The sequence below is a fragment of the Vulpes vulpes genome, chromosome 14 (assembly GCF_048418805.1).
Source record: "Vulpes vulpes isolate BD-2025 chromosome 14, VulVul3, whole genome shotgun sequence".
Lineage (NCBI taxonomy): Eukaryota > Metazoa > Chordata > Mammalia > Carnivora > Canidae > Vulpes > Vulpes vulpes.
The window spans coordinates 121,500,006-121,521,205 of NC_132793.1; the positions used below are offsets into that span (position 1 = coordinate 121,500,006).

The window sequence follows — 21,200 nt, forward strand, 5'->3', positions numbered from 1 at the left end:
TTTCAAGATTCAAGTCAGAATTGCAACTATGTTCTTCACTGAACTTAAGCTGATTCTAAAATTTATTGCAAAGAGCAAAGGGCCAAGGATAGGTAAGACACTCTTAAAGGAGATGAACGAGGGGACTTTTCCTATCAGATATAAAAGCTTTTACAAAGAAAACGTAATTAAATAAGTATAATATCTTTGCCAAGATAGAACAATGGAATATAGAACAAAATTCAGATCCCAGAAACACACTCATATGTTTATGGATAATTGTTATATGGTAGAGGCACTTTATAGGTAGTGAGGAAAAGATAGACAACCTAATAAATGCTAGTGCAATTGCTTATCACATGTGGAAATACTAATGTGGCTTTCCACACTGAACCAATTTCAGATAGATGAGGAACATACATGGGGACATCTGGGTGGCTCAGTCAGCTAAGTGTCTGACTCTTGATTTCAGCTTGGGTCATGGTCTCAGGGTCATGAGATAGAGCCCTGAGTTGGGCTGCAGCCTGGGTGTGGAGCCTGATTAAGATTCTCTCTCTCAGGGCACCTGGGTGGCTCAATTATTGAGCATCTGTCTTTGGCTCAGGGCATGATCCCGGGGTCCTGGGATTGAGTCCCACATCGAGCTCCTCTGCATCAGCCTCTGTGCTCAGCATGGAGCCTGCTTGAGACTCTCTCCTTTTCCGTCTCCCTCCCCTTTTACCTCTCCCCCTTCTTGCACACACACGGGTGTACTGTCTCTGTCAAATAAATGAAGAAATAAAAAAATTTAAAATATTAAATAAAGAACTTAAAATTTTAAACAAAAAAATTAAGGAACTCCTAAATAGTAATAAGAAAAAGACAAACAGGGGCACCTGGGTGGTTCAGTAGGTTAAGCAGCTGCCTTCCCCTCAGGTCATGATCTTGGGTCCTGGGATTAAGCCCTGCATTGGCTTCTCTGCTCAGCAGGGAGTTTGCTTCTCTCTCTACCTCTGTGCTCTCTCTCCCTCTGTCACTCTCTCTCAAATAAATAAAATCTTTAAAAAAATAAAAAGAAAAAACAAAAACAGAAAAAAATGGAGAAGTAGAAAAAATGAAAGAAAATACACTTTTAAACCATCGTAAGATTCTATTTAACACTGACTAAATTGGCAAAACTTGAAAAGCCTTGACCAATATGTATGTCAGAGGGAGCTTTTATACATTGCATGTAAGAGTATTAATTGATACAATCACTTCATATAACGAATTGACATTTTCTAGAAAAATCAAAGATGTGCATACTGAATACCCAGCAATTTTACTCAGTATGTATACTAGAGGAACTTCTGTATTTTTGTACCAGCAGATACATTCATGAATATTCATAGCAGCATTATTCAAAAATAAAAATTTTTTTTAATTAACTTTTATTGGTGTTCAATTTACCAACATACAGAAAAACACCCAGTGCTCATCCCGTCAAGTGTCCACCTCAGTGCCCGTCACCCATTCCCCTCCAACACCCGCCCTCCTCCCCTTCCACCACCCCTAGTTCATTTCCCCGAGTTAGGAGTCTTTATGTTCTGTCTCCCTTCCTGATATTTCCCAACATTTCTTTTCCCTTCCTTTATATTCCCTTTCACTATTATTCATATTCCCCAAATGAATGAGAACATACACTGTTTGTCCTTCTCCGATTGACTTATTTCACTCAGCATAATACCCTCCAGTTCCATCCACGTTGAAGCAAATGGTGGGTATTTGTCGTTTCTAATTGCTGAGTAATATTCCATTGTATACATAAACCACATCTTCTTTATCCATTCATCTTTCGATGGACACCGAGGCTCCTTCCACAGTTTGGCTATTGTGGCCATTGCTGATAGAAACATCGGGGTGCAGGTGTCCCGACGTTTCATTGCATCTGAATCTTTGGGGTAAATCCCCAACAGTGCAATTGCTGGGTTGTAGGGCAGGTCTATTTTTAACTCTCTGAGGAACCTCCACACAGTTTTCCAGAGTGGCTGCACCAGTTCACAGTCCCACCAACAGTGTAAGAGGGTTCCCTTTTCTCCGCATCCTCTCCAACATTTGTTGTTTCCTGCCTTGTTAATTTTCCCCATTCTCACTGGTGTGAGGTGGTATCTCATTGTGGTTTTGATTTGTATTTCCCTGATGGCAAGTGATGCAGAGCATTTTCTCATGTGCATGTTGGCCATGTCCATGTCTTCCTCTGTGAGATTTCTCTTCATGTCTTTTGCCCATTTCATGATTGGATTGTTTGTTTCTTTGGTGTTGAGTTTAATAAGTTCTTTATAGATTTTGGAAACTAGCCCTTTATCTGATATGTCATTTGCAAATATCTTCTCCCATTCTGTAGGTTGTCTTTTAGTTTTGTTGACTGTATCCTTTGCTGTGCAAAAGCTTCTTATCTTGATGAAGTCCCAATAGTTCATTTTTGCTTTTGTTTCTTTTGCCTTTGTGGATGTATCTTGCAAGAAGTTACTGTGGCCAAGTTCAAAAAGGGTGTTGCCTGTGTTCTCCTCTAGGATTTTGATGGAATCTTGTCTCACATTTAGATCTCTCATCCATTTTGAGTTTATCTTTGTGTATGGTGAAAGAGAGTGGTCCAGTTTCATTCTTCTGCATGTGGATGTCCAATTTTCCCAGCACCATTTATTGAAGAGACTGTCTTTCTTCCAATGGATAGTCTTTCCTCCTTTATCGAATATTAGATGACCGTACATTTCAGGGTCCACTTCTGGGTTCTCTATTCTGTTCCATTGATCTATGTGTCTGTTTTTGTGCCAGTACCACACTGTCTTGATGACCACAGCTTTGTAGTACAACCTGAAATCTGGCATTGTGATGCCCCCAGCTATGGTTTTCTTTTTTAAAATTCCCCTGGCTATTCGGGGTCTTTTCTGATTCCACACAAATCTTAAAATAATTTGTTCTAACTCTCTGAAGAAAGTCCATGGTATTTTGATAGGAATTGCATTAAATGTATAAATTGCCCTGGGTAACATTGACATTTTTACAATATTAATTCTGCCAATCCATGAGCATGGAATATTTTTCCATCTCTTTGTGTCTTCCTCAATTTCTTTCAGAAGTGTTCTATAGTTTTTAGGGTATAGATCTTTTACCTCTTTGGTTAGGTTTATTCCTAGGTATCTTATGCTTTTGGGTGCAATTGTAAATGGGATTGACTCCTTAATTTCTCTTTCTTCAGTCTCATTGTTAGTGTATAGAAATGCCATTGATTTCTGGGCATTGATTTTGTATCCTGCCACGCTACCAAATTGCTGTATGAGTTCTAGCAATCTTGGGGTGGGGCTTTTGGGTTTTCTATGTAGAGTATCATGTCATCGGCGAAGAGGGAGAGTTTGACTTCTTCTTTGCCAATTTGAATGCCTTTAATGTCTTTTTGTTGTCTGATTGCTGAGGCGAGGACTTCCAGAACTATGTTGAACAGCAGTGGTGAGAGTGGACATCCCTGTCTTGTTCCTGATCTTAGGGGAAAGGCTCCCAGTGCTTCCCCATTGAGAATGATATTTGCTGTGGGCTTTTCGTAAATGGCTTTTAAGATGTCGAGGAAAGTTCCCTCTATCCCAACACTCTGAAGGGTTTTGATCAGGAATGGATGCTGTATTTTGTCAAATGCTTTCTCTGCATCTAATGAGAGTATCATATGGTTCTTGGTTTTTCTCTTGCTGATATGATGAATCACATTGATGGTTTTACGAGTGTTGAACCAGCCTTGTGTCCCAGGGATAAATCCTACTTGGTCATGGTGAATAATTTTCTTAATGTGTTGTTGGATCCTATTGGCTAGTATCTTGTTGAGAATTTTTGCATCCATGTTCATCAGGGATATTGGTCTGTAATTCTCCTTTTTGGTGGGGTCTTTGTCAGGTTTCGGAATTAAGGTGATGCTGGCTTCATAGAACGAATTTGGAAGTACTCCATCTCTTTCTATCTTTCCAAAAAGCTTTAGTAGAATAGGTATGATTTCTTCTTTAAACGTTTGATAGAATTCCCCTGGGAAGCCATCTGGCCCTGGACTCTTGTGTCTTGGGAGGTTTTTGATGACTGCTTCAATTTCCTCCCTGGTTATTGGCCTGTTCAGGTTTTCTATTTCTTCCTGCTCCAGTTTTGGTAGTTTGTGGCTTTCCAGGAATGCGTCCATTTCTTCTAGATTTCCTAATTTATTGGCGTACAGCTGTTCATAATATGTTTTTAAAATCGTTTGTATTTCCTTGGTGTTGGTAGTGATGTCCCCTTTCTCATTCATGATTTTATTAATTTGAGTCTTCTCTCTCTTCTTTTTAATAAGGTTGGCTAATGGTTTATCTATCTTATTAATTCTTTCAAAGAACCAACTCCTGGTTCTGTTGATCTGTTCCACAGTTCTTTTGGTCTCGATATCATTGAGTTCTGCTCGAATTTTAATTAACTGTCTTCTTCTGCTGGGGGTGGGGTCTATTTGTTGCTTTTTCTCTAGTTCCTTTATGTGTAAGGTGAGCTTTTGAATTTGAGATCTTTCCAGTTTTTGAATGGATGCTTGTATTGCGATGTATTTCCCCCTCAGGACTGCTTTTGCTGCATCCCAAAGATTTTGAATGGTTGTATCTTCATTCTCATTAGTTTCCATGAATCTTTTTAATTCTTCCTTAATTTCCTGGTTGACCTTTTCATCTTTTAGCAGGATGGTCCTTAACCTCCACGTGTTTGTGGTCCTTCCAAACTTCTTGTTGTGATTAAGTTCTAATTTCAAGGCATTATGGTCTGAGAATATACAGGGGACTATCCCAATCTTTTGGTATCGGTTCAGACCCGATTTGTGACCCAGTATGTGGTCTATTCTGGAGAAAGTTCCATGTGCACTTGAGAAGAATGTGTATTCAGTTGAGTTTGGATGTAAAGTTCTGTAGATATCTGTGAAATCCATCTGGTCCAGTGTATCATTTAAAGCTCTCGTTTCTTTGGAGATGTTGTGCTTAGAAGACCTATCCAGGGTAGAAAGAGCTGGATTGAAGTCACCAAGTATAAGTGTATTATTATCAAGGTATTTCTTGAGTTTGGTTATTAATTGGTTTAAATATTTGGCAGCTCCCACATTCGGGGCATATATATTGAGGATTGTTAAGTCCTCTTGTTGGATAGATCCTTTGAGTATGAGATAGTGTCCCTCTTCATCTCTCACTATAGTCTTTGGGGTAAATTTTAATTTATCTGATATAAGGATGGCAACCCCTGCTTTCTTTTGAGGACCCTTTGAATGGTAAATGGTTCTCCAACCTTTTATTTTCAGGTTGTAGGTGTCCTTCTGTCTAAAATGAGTCTCTTGTAGACAGCAAATAGATGGGTCCTGCTTTTTTATCCAGTCTGAAACCCTGCGCCTTTTGATGGGGTCATTAAGCCCATTCACGTTCAGAGTTACTATTGATAGATATGAGTTTAGTGTCATCATATCTATTCAGTCCTTGTTTTTGTGGATTGTTCCACTGAACTTCTTCTTAAAGGGGAATTTTAAGAGTCCCCCTTAAAATTTCTTGCAGAGCTGGTTTGGAGGTTACATATTCTTTCAGTTCCTGCCTGTCTTGGAAGCTCTTTATCTCTCCTTCCATTTTGAATGAAAGCCTTGCTGGGTAAAGTATTCTTGGTTGCATGTTCTTTTCATTTAGGACCCTGAATATATCCTGCCAGCCCTTTCTGGCCTGCCAGGTCTCTGTGGAGAGGTCTGCTGTTACCCTAATATTCCTCCCCATAAAAGTCAGGGACTTTTTTTCTCTTGCTGCTTTAAGGATCTTCTCCTTATCTTTGGAATTTGCAAGCTTCACTATTAAATGTCGAGGTGTTGAACGGTTTTTGTTGATTTTAGGGGGGGATCTCTCTATTTCCTGGATCTGAATGCCTGTTTCCCTTCCCAGATTAGGAAAGTTTTCAGCTAGGATTTGTTCAAATACATATTCTGGCCCTCTGTCCCTTTCGGCGCCCTCAGGAACCCCAATTAAACGTAGGTTTTTCTTCCTCAGGCTGTCATTTATTTCCCTTAATCTATCCTCATGATCTTTTAATTGCTTGTCTCTTTTTTCCTCAGTTTCCCTCTTTGCCATCAACTTGTCTTCTATGTCACTCACTCGTTCTTCCACCTCGTTAACCCTCGTCGTTAGGACTTCTAGCTTGGATTGCATCTCATTTAATTGATTTTTAATTTCTGCCTGATTGGATCTAAATTCTGCAGTCATGAAGTCTCTTGAGTCCTTTATGGTTTTTTCTAGAGCCACCAGTAGCTGTAAAATAGTGCTTCTGAATTGGCTTTCTGACATTGAATTGTAATCCATATTTTGTAACTCTGTGGGAGAGTGGGCTGTTTCTGATTCTTTTTTTTGAGGTGAGGTTTTCCTTCTAGTCATTTTGCTCAGTGCAGAGTGGCCAAAAACAAGTTGTATTGGGAAAAGGAGAAAAAGAGAGAGAAGGAAAGAAAAGAGAAAAAGAAAAAAGAGAAAGCAGAAAAAAAAGGGGGAAAAAGAGAAGAAAAAGAAAGAAAGGAGAAAAAAGAAAAAAAGGGGGGGGTGGGGGACGCAATCAGAAATCAAGAAGAAAGAGAGAAAAGAAAAAAAAAAAGCACAAAACAAAACAAAACAAAACAAAACAAAACAAAAAAAACACGGGGAGTATCTTCCGATTCTGTGTTCTTTAAGTCCCTTGACTTCCCTTGGAACTTGTCCCTCTAGCTGGTCTTCTGGGGGAGGGGCCTGCTGTGCTGATTCACAGGTGTTAGCACTTGGGGGAGCTGCTCTGCCCCTGCCTGGTGCAGGGCTCAGTGGGGGTTGTTCACCCCGTGAGGCCCCGGGAGGAAGCCACAGTGGCGGGGGCAGCTCTGGGACCCTGAAGTCAGCTCCCGCAGTAGCTCCGGGGCTCTCCGTCTGCAGGGCCTGGGGGCTCCGGGGCGGGGCCGCTGATCTGCTCAGTTCCAGGCAGGAGCGTCCTCGCTGTCCTGGGCCCTCCCGGCCTCTGCCTGTCCGGGGGGGAGGCCGGATCCTGGGCTGTGTCCCGGCGCCCTGTGCTCCGGGGCCTGCGCTGTTGGATTCGCGCTCCCGCCCCGCAGCCCCCTCCGCGGAGCCGCCGCCCGAGCCCCTCCGAGCTGTTCCCGGAGCTGCGCCGCCCCCTCCGCGGAGCTTCTTCCTCCGCCGAGCCGCCGCCGCTGAGCTGTTCCCGGAGCCGCGCAGCCCCCTCCGCGGAGCCGCCGCCCGAGCTCCTCCGAGCTGCTCCGGGTCCCGCCGAGCGCTGCAGCCCTTAGGGAGCTCGGCGCACTCTCCGGGGCGCAGTTCCTCTGTTACTGTCCCAGGGAGCCCGAGGGCATCCCCGCCTTTCTGGGGATCCTGCTCCAATTCCCCGGGAGGCCTTTCCCCCGGCAAGGTTGGTGCAGCTCCTGCTCCTCCGGGACGGGGCTCTCCTGTCCTGGGGACACTCGCCCCGGCCTCAGCCCGGCTCCTCGCGGGGCCCCTCCCCCTTGGAGGCCTTTTGTTTCTTTATTTCTTTTTTCCCGTCTTCCTACCTTGATAGAAGCACGAACTCTTCTCACTGTAGCGTTCCAGCTGGTCTCCCTTTAATTCTTATTTATTTATGATAGTCACAGAGAGAGAGAGAGAGAGGCAGAGACACAGGCAGAGGGAGAAGCAGGCTCCATGCACCGGGAGCCCGATGTGGGATTCGATCCCGGGTCTCCAGGATTGTGCCCTGGGCCAAAGGCAGGCGCCAAACCGCTGCGCCACCCAGGGATCCCCTGCTCTCTCTTTAAATCTCAGGCCGAATTCGTAGATTTTCAGGATGATTGGATGGTTTTCTAGGTAATTTGTTGAGGACAGGTGACTTGGGGACCCTACTCTGCCGCCATCTTGCCCCTCCCCCCCAAAAATAAAATTTGAGATAAAATTTACATATAATAAAATGTTCTCATTTTAAGTGTATAAAGTTTGACAAATGTTTACACCAATGTAACTAGCACTACTATCAAGATAAAAACTTTCCAATATCCCCCAAAGATCCCTCTTTCTCCTCTGCAGAAAAACCCTTCTCCCACTGTCAATATACTTTTTCATTTCCCAGGATATCATATAAATGTAATAATGAACTATGTATGTAATTACTTGTGTCTTGCTTCTTTTTCTTGGCATAATACACTTCAGATTCGTTGTGTACATGTTGTTTGTATCAGTGTTTTCTTGCTTTTTGTTGCTGAGTAGTATTCTATTATATAGATATGTCAGGAATCGCTTTAATAATTCACTAGTTGTTGGGCTTTTATTTTATTTATTTATTTATTTATTTATTTATTTATTTATTTATTTTTTGTTGAGTTGTTGGGCTTTTAGATTGTTTCCAGTTCTTGGCTATTACAAATAAAAGAGCTGCCATGAAAATTCATGTGCAGGTATTTTTATTTTTCTTGTGTAAATTCCTAGGTAGAATTATTGGGTCAAAAAATAAGTATATATTTAACATATAAGAGATGTAATTCTGTTTTCCAAAGTGGTTGCACTATTTTACATTCCCACTAGCAATATATGAGGGCTATGGTTCATAGCAGCGTTATTCATAACAGCAAAAATAGAAACAACCCAAATGTTTACTCTCAGAAGAATGAATAAATTATGGTATATTCATTCAAAAGAACACAACAGACAATTAAATTAACCATAGCTATATGGAGCAACATGACTAAAACTTATTTAAAAAGGCAAGTCATAGATGAATACATAAAGTCTATTCCATATATATATATATATATATATATATATACTTATATATATACACACACACATGTCTAAAATATGCTAAATGAAACAATGTTATTTAGGAATATATACATTTTGGAAAGGCTCTGAGATAAAGCAAAGGAGTGATAAACACAAAATTCATGATAGTGGTTAACCTCTGTGAAAGGATTATGTAGGGATGGGAATGGATAGTGTTTTTCAAAGATATTGGTAATATTGATATCCTTAATCTTCATGATAGATGCATGGCGTTTATCTTTGTTATTCTTTAACTGGCACCAACATTTTACATATGCTTATATATGATAAAGTTTTATAACAAAAAATTAAAAGGAAAACATATTTGATATTTCTTTAGCCTTGCTGTCAGGTTTCCTTAAGAAAAAAAAGATTGACTTGAGCATTTGTCCTATACTGTAATATATTTTCCTAATTCTATTTACTATTCTGTATACTATGCTTAGAGATTGCAGTCATAGTACTGGAATAATTCTGGAATGCATTTCTTTCTATGGGAGTAAGAAGCTGGATGTCTGACTCCATATTAATGGCAGTAATTAAATTCATATATCCTTGTTTATGGAGATGAGAATATAGTCCACCTGATAACAAAAATGATTGAATAGAATTCATTATTTCTTAAAATTATGCCAGGGAAGGATATATATCTTCTATTTATTTCCTTTCCAACTGAATAATTTAAAACTAGGGTTTAAAAACCATCATAAAATGACCTCAAAGTCAAAAATATGTCATTAATTCTAGAAAGCCTGGGTGGTCACTTATTGGGTAAGAGGACTATAATATAGACAGTAGAAATTTCTCTATTTTGGTTGTATCTTAGGCATACAAGTTCAAGAAGTGGAAAATTTTGTAAGATGAAAAATCCCAGTGAGTAAAATAGAAACATGCAAGAAATGTTTTTATGTATTTTGGTAGTATAAAAAAACCCCATAGGTTATAGAGTTCCATCAGATGGTACATTTCTGTCTCTTTCCTGGGATATTATTACTGAAGACAATTGTTTAAAAAATTAGTTACAATTTGATCTTTGTTTATCTACTTTGTTTATAAATATATTAAGACATAAAATTGTGAATTTGAGTAAAATACCATCTTCTCCCCCAAAAAAACCTTTACAGCAACTCAAGTATGAAACGTGTTTGTAGCTGGAAATCACATGTGAATTATTACAGAAACAACTTCAAATGTAGAGGGCTGGTAATGAGCTTCTCATTTTATTAAATAATAAAAATATAATAATCGTAATGAGATACTTAAGGAATTACTATTAGAGTACAAATTCCACAAATAAAAAATTCCTTAATACCAATCAATAGCCTGGTTTACTCTTAAGATTGAACCAAGTTGTATGACTAGCAGTAATCATTGTAAGAACTAATGTGATACTTTCATTGTGCTCCACATTACTTAGAAAAAATTTAAAAAATTATTTTGCCCTATATGATTAGACAAGAAATGGTAAAGAAAGCCACATAAAGGTACAATTGAGCATGTGAGTTATTTTCTCATACTAGCAAATGATTGTCAGACTAGGAATACCTGAGAGAGAGGTTTCCTATTCCTTAAATGATCATCACTGACAAATAGGGATTCTGGATTTTTATACAGTGAGCTTTAATTACTTGTGTGAATTGGATCACAGATAATCCTACTCTAAATGAAGGTTGAATTTTCAATTTTCACTTTGGAATATAGGTTTGAATTTTCTAAAAAAGATTTATTTACTGGGGCACCTGGGTGGCTCAGTGGTTGAGCATCTGCCTTCTGCTTAGGTGGTAATCCAGGGGTCCTGGGATCAAGACCCACATCAGGCTCCCTTCATGGAGCCTGCTTCTCCCTTTGCCTATGTCTCTTCCTCTCTTTGTGTGTCTCTCATGAATAAATACATAAAATCTTTTGTAAAAAGATTTATTTACTTATTTTAGAGAGAGAATGCACATACATGAGTGGGGGGAGGGCAGAGGGAGAGAATCTTCAAGCAGACTCTACACTCAGCATGGAGCCCAATGTGGGGCTGGAGCCCAAGGTGGGGCTTGATCCCATGACCATGAGATCATGACCTGAGCCAAAACCAAGAGTCAGTTGCTTAACCAACTGACTATAGAGATAGGTTTGAATTTTAAACAATACACATTTGTGCAAATTTAAAAAATGTTTCCATATGTACCATACACTTGAAGCTACTATAAGCCTATGACGTTAGTGGGATCTATAGTTACTTTCCTCTATTTTGCTGATGAGAAAACAAGACTTATGGAGATTAATTGTCCAAGTATCTTGCCTAATGACTGGAGTCCTTGTATTATATTTTGAATACAGTGCTCTTTCTTCTGTATCATCATTTCCATATCTGATGTTTGTCTTCAGACAAAAATAAAAATTATGATGTCATCTTGTTACATTTCATCTTTGGAGGTTCAGGTAGGTTGAATAATGGCTACCCAAAGATATCATGTGCTAATGCCTGGGACTTGTACATGTTACCTTATGAGGAAAAAAGATTTCCACAGATGTGATTAACTTCAGGATCTTGAGATAGGGAGATAATCCTGCATTATCCAGGTGAAACTATATCCCATCATAAGTGTCCCATATAAGATGCTTATAAGAGAGAAGCAGAGGGATATGACACAGAAGAGTAGAAGACAGAGATACAGAGGAAAAGGCAACGTGACCAGAAAGTCAGAGACGGGAGGGATGTGGCCACAAGCCAAGGAATGCCAACATCCAGCAAAAGTTGGAAGAGGAACAAAGAACAGAGCCTTCCCTGGAGCTTTAAAAAGGAATGGTGGTCAATGCAAACACCGAGATTTCACACCAGTTAAATTGATGTTGAACTTTTGGCTTCTAGAGCTTTCCTAGGAGAGAATGGTTAAAATGTTAGGGTTTAATTTTTTTTTTAATTTATTTATGATAGTCACAGAGAGAGAGAGAGAGAGAGAGAGAGAGAGAGGCAGAGACATAGGCAGAGGGAGAGGGAGAAGCAGGCTCCATGCACCGGGAGCCTGATGTGGGATTCGATCCCGGGTCTCCAGGATCGCGCCCTGGGCCAAAGGCAAGCGCCAAACTACTGCGCCACCCAGGGATCCCAAAATGTTAGGGTTTATAAGAATATCTCTTTCTTGTCTCTGAAAATTAATAGGGAATATTTACATATTTTAAAAGGAAATATTTAAGTGAAGTAGATATTGTTAATTCATGTAAAAACAAAGTCATATCACTGACAAACTGAAATATACTGTATCCATCTAAGAAAAACTGGGAGCTTATTGTGTATTTATTTGAATGACAAAACCTCAGTATTTCATTTCATAGTAAACAATTTTTTTTCTTTTATAGGAAATATATTGGAGCTATCATGTCTGGAAGTATGTTTACAACCTAATTTCAATTATTCAGTCCCCTCTTTAAATTTTTCTTTTGTGACTTTTCTGAAACCAGTAAGAGAAACTCAGACTATTATGGGAATCTTTCTAAATCACTCCAACTTTCAAAACTTCACCAGAATTTGCCAAGGCATCACAGGTGAATTCAAAATGTGCTCTCCGTGTTTGGCTTGTAAGTCCAAAAAGAGCATGGATTTTATTTCTCAGGAACGAACATCAAAAGGTAAAATGATAATAGAATTTATCAAGAATAAATTACCTTAGTCTGTTAAAAAAATAATGATATAATTTTAAATCCAATAGTATCAGAACACTCAGCAGTGTGGCTTTTGGTGAGTGACTTGCAGGGCTTTGGGATATTACTCGTTCTTGGTTTAGTTTATCTAAAACAAAATATCTACTTTTAAAAGATATCAAAATGCCACCATAATTTATGTATGTTTGATGGTTAAAAGATTATTTAGCATGCTCTCTTCAGAGGTATTGCATTTTTTTAATTGAAAAAAAAATTCTAAGTAAACCTGTAGGCTCTCAAGTAAAATCAAACTTTGATTTCCTAAGAGGTCATTGAATCCTTGATACATTTGTACCTTCTCCTGCCTAACATTTATCCACTGTGTATGAATTGTCTTTTTACTTGTCTAACTGTCCAGTGAGCCACTTGATGTTAGGGACTTTGTCTTTATTCACGATATATCTAGATCTTAGAATAATGCCTGCCATTAGGCACTCAATAAATATTTCTTTAATGAATAAACAAACGAAAGAATAACCATGTATTATGTGTAATGTCTAACTGAATCTTGCATCTATTTTGAGATCAATATATGTTATTTAATTAAATTAAATCAGCTTTCATCATTGAGAAATTAAATGACTCATTTGTAGTCATAAAATATACTTGTGGCCTCAGGCCCAAGCATCAAATTTATTATTTATACCCTATTCAGTGAAATTGCCCTCTGTATCACTCCATATTGGCATCTTTCCCCATTCTTTCAGGATGGGAATGAGATTTCTTGGCATGGAATTTGGATAAAAGACAAAAGATCTTCTTCTGAGTTCTTGCTCATGTAGTGCTGTAACTATTGCACGGTTCTGGGTCAAATTCACCAGAGAGTAAGCTGAGGTGATAAACCTTTATGCTGAGAGAGAACTGGGAAGTGTTTTGAGGGTTGGTAACTCACAGATGCTACTTCTCTGAAGTGAAATGTGAGACACTGCATTGATAAGTTATGCCTGTTGCTATGGCTGTATAACATACCACCTGGAAACTCAGTGTCTTGACACAATGGCAATCATTTTATTCTTTCTCTTCCTTTCCTTGTCTTCCTTTTCTTTCCCTCTGTCTCCCTTCTCCTTCTTCTCTGGTTGGCCAGGGATTCAGAATGGGCATAATGGGGACATTTCTGGCTTGGAACATTATAATCTGTCCCACAAGTCCTCAGAGAAAGGTCTCTATTTTGTTGAGATACTCCAATTCTATTTCAACCCTACTGTGACCTGGTTTTCACAATTAAAAAAAAAATGTAAACACTACTTTATCTGTAGAGGAAAGATGGTATTTAGTTTTGAGTGGTGTGTGTCTTCTTAATATGCATTACTATTTTGCAAATAATATTTTCTTAATCTCTTTCTAGTTCTTACCATGAAAGGATCAACAGAAGTGAAGGCAAATGATTTTCATTCACCCTGTCGACATTTTAACTTCACTGCAGCTCCTACATTTGATCCCTTGGAAGAATATAACATTACTTGTAATCTAAAAACCCACATGAGAAGGTTAGCAATCATGGAGGAAGATCCACCCAAGGAAAAGTCTAGGAACTATACTTGTAGGACTATGGAAATCCTGAACAATTGTACATACATTTCTTTGTACCTAGAAATGGATGTCAAAAGTAAGTACTTAAGGAAGTTAGAGGGAAAAGAGAATTGGATACAAAATCAAATAAAGCTTAACTAACACATTAACTTCATTAAAAGTTAAATAGTTGAAGACTTTGTTGATGAATATGACTAGAAAGAAGCTAGTCTTTTTACCTGTTTATATTTTTTCTTTCAAAATTTGTTTTTCCTGAGTACAGCTAGATCTGTACTGAGAAACAGAGAAGGCATCTGTGGGTTGTGATTTGAGGGGCACTAGCAAGACCTCAGAGTAAACTTTGGACATGCTTATTAGCTGTGCTTGAAGTAACACTATGACACCTTCATAGTGTCACAGAGTATTAAAGGATGAAATTTATTTATTTATTTATTTATTTTTGGTGAAATTTATTTTTAAATGTAAATATCCATGTACCTTGGAATGGGCTATTAAAATTTTACTTTGGATAGACTTATGTCTTCTAGAGTTGAGAACCAGGACTAAATAAAGATTTTTTTTTAAACATTTTTTTTTAAATCTTTATTTATTTATGATAGTCACAGAGAGAGAGAGAGAGAGGCAGAGACACAGGCAGAGGGAGAAGCAGGCTCCATGCACCGGGAGCCCGATGTGGGATTCGATCCCGGGTCTCCAGGATCGCGCCCTGGGCCAAAGGCAGGCGCCAAACCGCTGCGCCACCCAGGGATCCCTAAATAAAGATTTTTGATGTAAAGCCATAGAAATAGGCAGTGTGCAGATGAGGCATTTTGGGTCACTGGATAGCTCTGAGGGAAAGGTAGTAGCGCAAAAGATAAACATCACACATATCTTACTACTAAAGCTTATTAGCTTCCTAGGCACCCTATTCGGAATTACCACAATCGATCCTTTCCACTAAGCAGTATGCCCCACTTTACCTATAAAATCTATTTTTGAAGACTATTTTATGATATAACCATTTAATAAGTGCCTACTGTATGGCAAGCAATGTGCTAGCATTAGGGACGCAAAAGTAGATGAATGTCAAACAATTCAGGAAGTGTGTCCAGTGTAACAGAAGCTATGGTAGAGTAAGTTGCTGAGCTTTTTGATACTCCAGACATATGGAATCCTTTCATATTGCCTTAGAGTGCTTTTTTAAAAGCTTTAATTTTTTAGAAGTAATTATTTTATTTTTATTTTTAAAAATATTTTATTTAAATTCAATTTGCCAACATATAGTATAACACTCAGTACTCATCCCATCAAGTGTCCTCCTATAGAGGTAATTATTTTAAAAATATTATATATATTTTCAAGCAAATAAACTATGTAATATGTATGCATTTTTAAAGTAAAATATAAGGCTTCAAAGGAATTTCTTTTGTGAGTTAGTCTGCAGGGCCGTACAGCATCTGCAATTAGGGGTTATTTCAAGGTGTGTGTATGTGTGTAAGATACGGGGAGGATCTGAGATGATCTGAACAGAGGTCAATTCTCTTGGGTTTAGGAGTGAGGTTAGAAGGTAGGGTTTGGAAGGACTGCATAGAGATGGTGACAATGATGAAATGTGAAAGATAAAGAGGTTTAGATTACAAATATTAAAAATCATATTTATTTCCATGTATCCATCGAATTGCTTTTTTATGTTTTCTAAAACATGAAGTAAAAATAAGCATTTCTATAATTATGATTTCAAGAGAATTTTCTGTGTTAATGAAAAAAATCCATAAATGCTAGTCAAAGTGAAATAGTAGTTAACATAATTCAGAAAGATAACAGTATAAACAAACATATAGTCTTGTATTCTGGAAAAAGTATATCTATTTGCCACATGTAGAAGATATAACATTTATGTGTATTTTACTCTGCTGTGCAGAGACTAATTTGATCTCCCTTAAAAGCCCTATCCCCCAGCAGGTGAAAGTAAATTTAGTCCAATTTGGTAAATTTACTCTGAAACAATAATTTAAATTCTCTCTTCAGATTTTTTTTTCAGATTCCTGTCTGTTCACCCTTGCTTCTCTCCAAGATGACTGCTGGGATGGGGGATAGGTAGGCAGCATGGGATGTGGGAGAGACACTCTTCTGCATTTGCATCAGTGCTTTGATGGCTGTACAGGCTGGCCTGGCCCCAGTTGCACACATTCTGCTATTGCTAGATAAAGTTGGTGAATGTGTCATTCTTTTTTCATAGATTGATCAGTGCCCAACAACACTTTGAGCATTGGCCCACCATGGCTCTTGCTGGCACTGTAAGGCTTCTATTCCAATTAACTGCAGGCTTTTAATTTGCTGAGCAAGGAATGCAAGTTTGCAGTTGAATAGCATGGGATGATTTGGGGGACACTGAGAGATGCCATCCCAGTCAACGTTTACCTTTTTAGCATTTAGCCTCTTTTCTAAATAAATGTTGGATGGCTATATAATGTACATCTGCTCATGGGGGTAGGTCCTGTGAAAGGGGTAACCAAATAGTGAACCCCACAAGGACAATCATCCAAGGGGATAAACAAGTTATATATCCTGCTAACTTTGAAGCAAGTGTTGTGTTTTGTGTTCAAGAAAGAGGGTACATAGGGTGGCTTGGGAAGACAGTAGACAGTTATATCTTGGACATGGCGAGGTCACCTTTCATTATGTCACTGATTCCTAGGTCCACTGGCCAGTGTATCTTTATGAGACCAGAGGAGATGGTGCTAAGCTATTGTTGGATGGGGACTATCCTTCCCGTGTGCCTCACTGTCATTTGAATGAACGAGTTTTTACTTAGGGTAACGGCATGTTTAATTAATGTGTGCACCTGCTCTGATCGTTGCAGAGAGTCCATGCAGAAGGGGGGTTCTGATTATTCATGTGCCTTGGCTTCTCATATGCTCAGTCCAACCTTTTCTCTGTATTTTTCTTTCCTCTACATCTTTCTTACACTCACTATATCTTTGTCGATTTGAGGGCCATAATTACAAATGGCCTTGACTCTGGGACTCAGCTTGTTGTAGTCTTAGCTTTGTGATAGCAACCCCAAGGAAACTATCACCAACATAAATAATTTGTAATGGAAATTAATCCTACAATTTCGGAATTAGAGGGATCCCTGGAAGCTCTCTGGTCAAATTTCTTCACTTAATACAATCATTTGACATATCAGAGAAGAAATAAAGATAGCAAATGACCCTATAACAGAGATGATCATATATTCAGTGTTTCAGTTAAGGCCAGAATATGTAGTAGAACACAACTACTCCACCATAAGGCCTCTCTCTGTTGCATCATTTTACTGTATTTTTTTTGTGTGTGTGCGTGTGTTTTTATTGTATTTTAATAGTACTTTTTTTCTTTGTAGATTTCACTTGTTCCATGAAGATGACTTGGTATGTTTTAGTTCTAGTCGTTATTATATTTTTTCTCATCCTCACTATCCATAAAATACTTGAAAGCCACAGAAGAATGTGGAAATGGCAGAGTAAGTATTGAGGGATAAATCCATTGTTTGGGACAATCCATTTAGGGTCTTATTTATAGATTTACATTCTTTTTAAGGTTCAATTTATCACTTATTGAGCACCTACTATAAGTGGCAGTTCTAGGTAACCTAAGGAATATAAGCATAAGTAAGACACAGTATTGGCACTCAAGGAGCTTTGTGCGTCTTTCTCTACTTAGACAAGCAAATAGGGGGGAAGGCTGAGCAGACGCTTAATGAATGTGAAGACAGAAGACAGGTAGAAGAATAAGGAGTGGTGATAAAGAATTTCAGAATTGGAGATCTTAAACAGAGTGGCTCTAGGTGATGAGGGTGAATGGGAATGGATCTTTAATAAGTATAAGGGTGTCAGTAGAGTTTTGGCTGGGCAGAGGTATACTGTGTCATTGGAATCAGGCAATAGGGATGATACTAAAATTCTTAACTAGCATGACACAGGCATCCACCTATCAGGATGGACACTGACTGTAAACTACTCAGGTCACCCTAGTGGTGTGTACCCGCACACATATACCAACCCTTCTCGTGTGTACCTATGCATATACTGACACTACTAGTAAGTACCCATGCATATACTGCTTGAATATCAGGCCTGAGGGATGGGGAGAGGTAGAGAAAGAGAGAGAATCCTAAGCAGGCTCCACACCCAGCACAAAGCCCCACATGGGGCTCGATCTTACGACCCCGAAATCATGACCTGAGCCCAAATCAAGAGTCAGATGTGTAATTGACTGAGCCACCTAGGTGCCCCTGTTGCAGATATTTCTGAGAGCAGTTTCAAATCATTGTCCTTGATACCTTAGTGCATAGTTTTGAGTTTCTTGATCTATTTTGCCATATAACTGCATATCAGGAAAGAGAGATAGAAGCCAGATAGAGAAAATGTCTAGAAAGGAACCAATAGTGAGGAGTGAACATCCCTATAAGCATCCACCCAAATGACGGGCTTAGTGGCTTTTGAAGGCTTGCCTCACAAATCCAAATGTATGAAGTAATGAAACATGTCTCACCATTTAGGGCATTAAAATCATTAAATATTAAATATGCATTAAATATTCTGTAAATATCTATGTATATATAATAATGTAAATAATATAATATTCTGTACATAAGACCTGGTGCTTTTCATTAGAGGCGATGGCATGATGGCACTGGCGGTCGTGGAGAAACCACTTGTTTTAGAAAGAACCTGTGTTTGCTCATGGAAAACCACTTAATGAGGAAAGCCCTTAATGTCTTGTTACTCCTGGCTCTATTGTAAATGGCCCATTTTCCTCAGTAACCTTTTGAATCAACATGGGGAATGTATATTAAGAATGTGCTTGTTTTTCATTTAAATATTTAATTTCTTTTCTTGGACTAGGTCATAAATACAAACCTACATCTGCTCTCTTACGAGGACAGGATTCTGAGAAACTGCGAACACTGCACGTGCAGGTTATTTCAGGTGAGTTTTGTGGCCTGCCAGCAGAGCATGGATTTGAAAATCCCAGTGCTTCACCATTTTACTATAGACCCACGATCGAATGATCTGAGCTCCTTTAAATTAGCCTTGTATCTGGAAGAAAGGAGCTGCGGGCAAATGAAATCGAGTTTAATATGTCTCATTATCAGGGGACAGTTATGATCAAAACTAGCTCCTTAAATAATGGAAAGTTTGCCTAATTGGCAAGAAGAAATTCATGTGAGTGGGCAGAGGAGAGAAAGCAATAAGGAAGAAGCCTCAGATTTATTTTTAAATGAGACAAGATACCATTATTCCTCAGAATTGCAAGAGGTAATTGCAGAGTGGGCATGGCTTTTGCTGGAGCTTTCACTTAGCAAAGGGTGTCATTGTGTAAAGAGAACTTCTAATAGCCCCAATTAAAAAGTCCCCTGTCCTCTCCCGAGAAAGAGGAATGGAAGGGGGAACCCTAATTAGAGCAGCGAAGGGAGCTGTTAGCACAGACGCTGTGGTTCCATCTCCTAATTGCGAAGCCTCCTTCGGAATTCAAGCTGTCACATCCTATTAAAAAGGGAGAGAGGGAGAATGTGACGCGAGCAAAGTCCTCTTCTTCATCAGGGAGACATCATATCCTCAGCTCTTTGAAAAACCGCAGCATGATGAGTGATAATTTCTCCAGCTCCTTGTGTACAGCCAGTGAGCAGTCGTCTTCACACTTTGAGAAGTCAGATAAGGAGGCTTCAGGTCGGGTGTATGAATGGTTTCCAAAAATGAAAGGAAAGTGAACAAAGCCCAGTCCCCACCCCCCACGCCCCACAGCTGCATCTGCAGCCACATACACATGTGCACAGCATTTCACTGGAAACTCTGCTCCCGAGGCTTTTCTCACCTATTTAAATTAGCAGCGACTCAGCAACCCTGAGCTGGAGGAAAAATCAGATGGAATGTACCTAGAGAACTCAATTAAAACAAAAAAATCAGACTTTCTGTTCTCAGCATTAGCAGTAAGTATTCGCCTGTGGCTGATAATAGGCGGTAGCTAAGTAGTCATTTGATACCAGCTAAATGTGGGGACCATTGATGGAAGTGTTGTGTGCTCAGTGACAGTTCTGTTTGATTAATGAAATGAAAATCAGCAGGTTGTTTCAAATGCCCAAATTCACCTTTATAGGGGAAAAAAAAATGCCATTCCTCTTGTTCTCCTCTCTGTGGCTGGACCCAGGCCTTGACATTCACGCACCGTTATAACCTTGTTCTGTTGAGCTTTTTCTGTGGCCTCAGGAATCCTGGTCCTGCTTCTTTTTGAATCATAATTTTGAGCACTGCAGCTTCGTCTGAGAAAAAGGCAATAGTCCCCCTGTCAATTCATATCATCAGGGGGATCACAAATTTAAAGTACTAGCTAACCACAAGGCTAACCTCACAAGTTGTTTTTATGAGCCTTTGATTTTAATTCAGCAGAGGAAACGGTCTTGGCCATCCGCTCCCTTAAACAGCTCTCACTAAAAATCCTCGAGCTTTATCACCAGGTATATAATATTAATGTTTCGAGCAAGCCAAGAGGGGAAAGACTTTAAAAAAAAAAAAAATCAAGAGTCCTTTTGAGGCTTAGCATCTTAAGGAGGGGTGGGGCAGGAAGAAGCAGATTCTTTCTTGTTATTTATAATCCTTTAACCTGAATGCCATTTCCCCCCCTCCTATTATAAGTTGCTCTTTCTGAGAGAGAAATGGGAAGGAAATAATGTCTCCCTCGAGTGCCGTTTTTAAGGCCTCTCTTTGTAATGATGGATTACAGGCAGCAGTGAGAATGGAAGGAAAAAACGTGCCAGCCTGGTTTTCTGGCAAAGCAGTAATATGAGTGCAAAAAAACCAGTTCAAAGGGAGTTGACTACTGTCACATTCAGTGGAGCAGCTTGCTGCTGTCTCAGGCTGTATGTTCCAGAATGTCTCTCCAGTTGTTCATGTATTACAAAGGAAGTGTTGTCACTCAGAGATAGATGGGCTCACACCCTGGAAAGACGGGAGAGAAATAAAGGGAGATGACCTTGACCTTGGCGCTGCACGGTGCCTGGCGCGGCCCGGAGTCCAGTGACCACTGGCAGAAGACGTGGGTCTCCTGGCTGCAGAAAGCCACGTCCCAAAGAATCAAATCCCAAGCTTTTATATGCCTCTGATGTTTCCTTCCTTGTTCTGAGAAGCGTGATGGCTTCTGTTGCCTGCCTTGGCATTTATCTACATTTTATTCAGCCGAGTGTTACCTTCACAC

At 39.3% G+C, this 21,200-nt stretch overlaps 1 protein-coding gene across 1 annotated transcript in view; it reads left to right on the forward strand.

Annotated features, from left to right (window-relative positions):
* Positions 1-21,200, forward strand: part of TMEM156 (transmembrane protein 156) — a 53,274-nt gene that overhangs the window by 16,776 nt on the left and 15,298 nt on the right. Inside the window, exons 2-5 of the mRNA XM_025997689.2 lie at positions 12,114-12,383; positions 13,801-14,061; positions 17,350-17,469; positions 18,854-18,937. Coding sequence (XP_025853474.2) covers positions 12,114-12,383; positions 13,801-14,061; positions 17,350-17,469; positions 18,854-18,937 — 735 coding nt within the window. The remainder of the gene's footprint in view (positions 1-12,113; positions 12,384-13,800; positions 14,062-17,349; positions 17,470-18,853; positions 18,938-21,200) is intronic.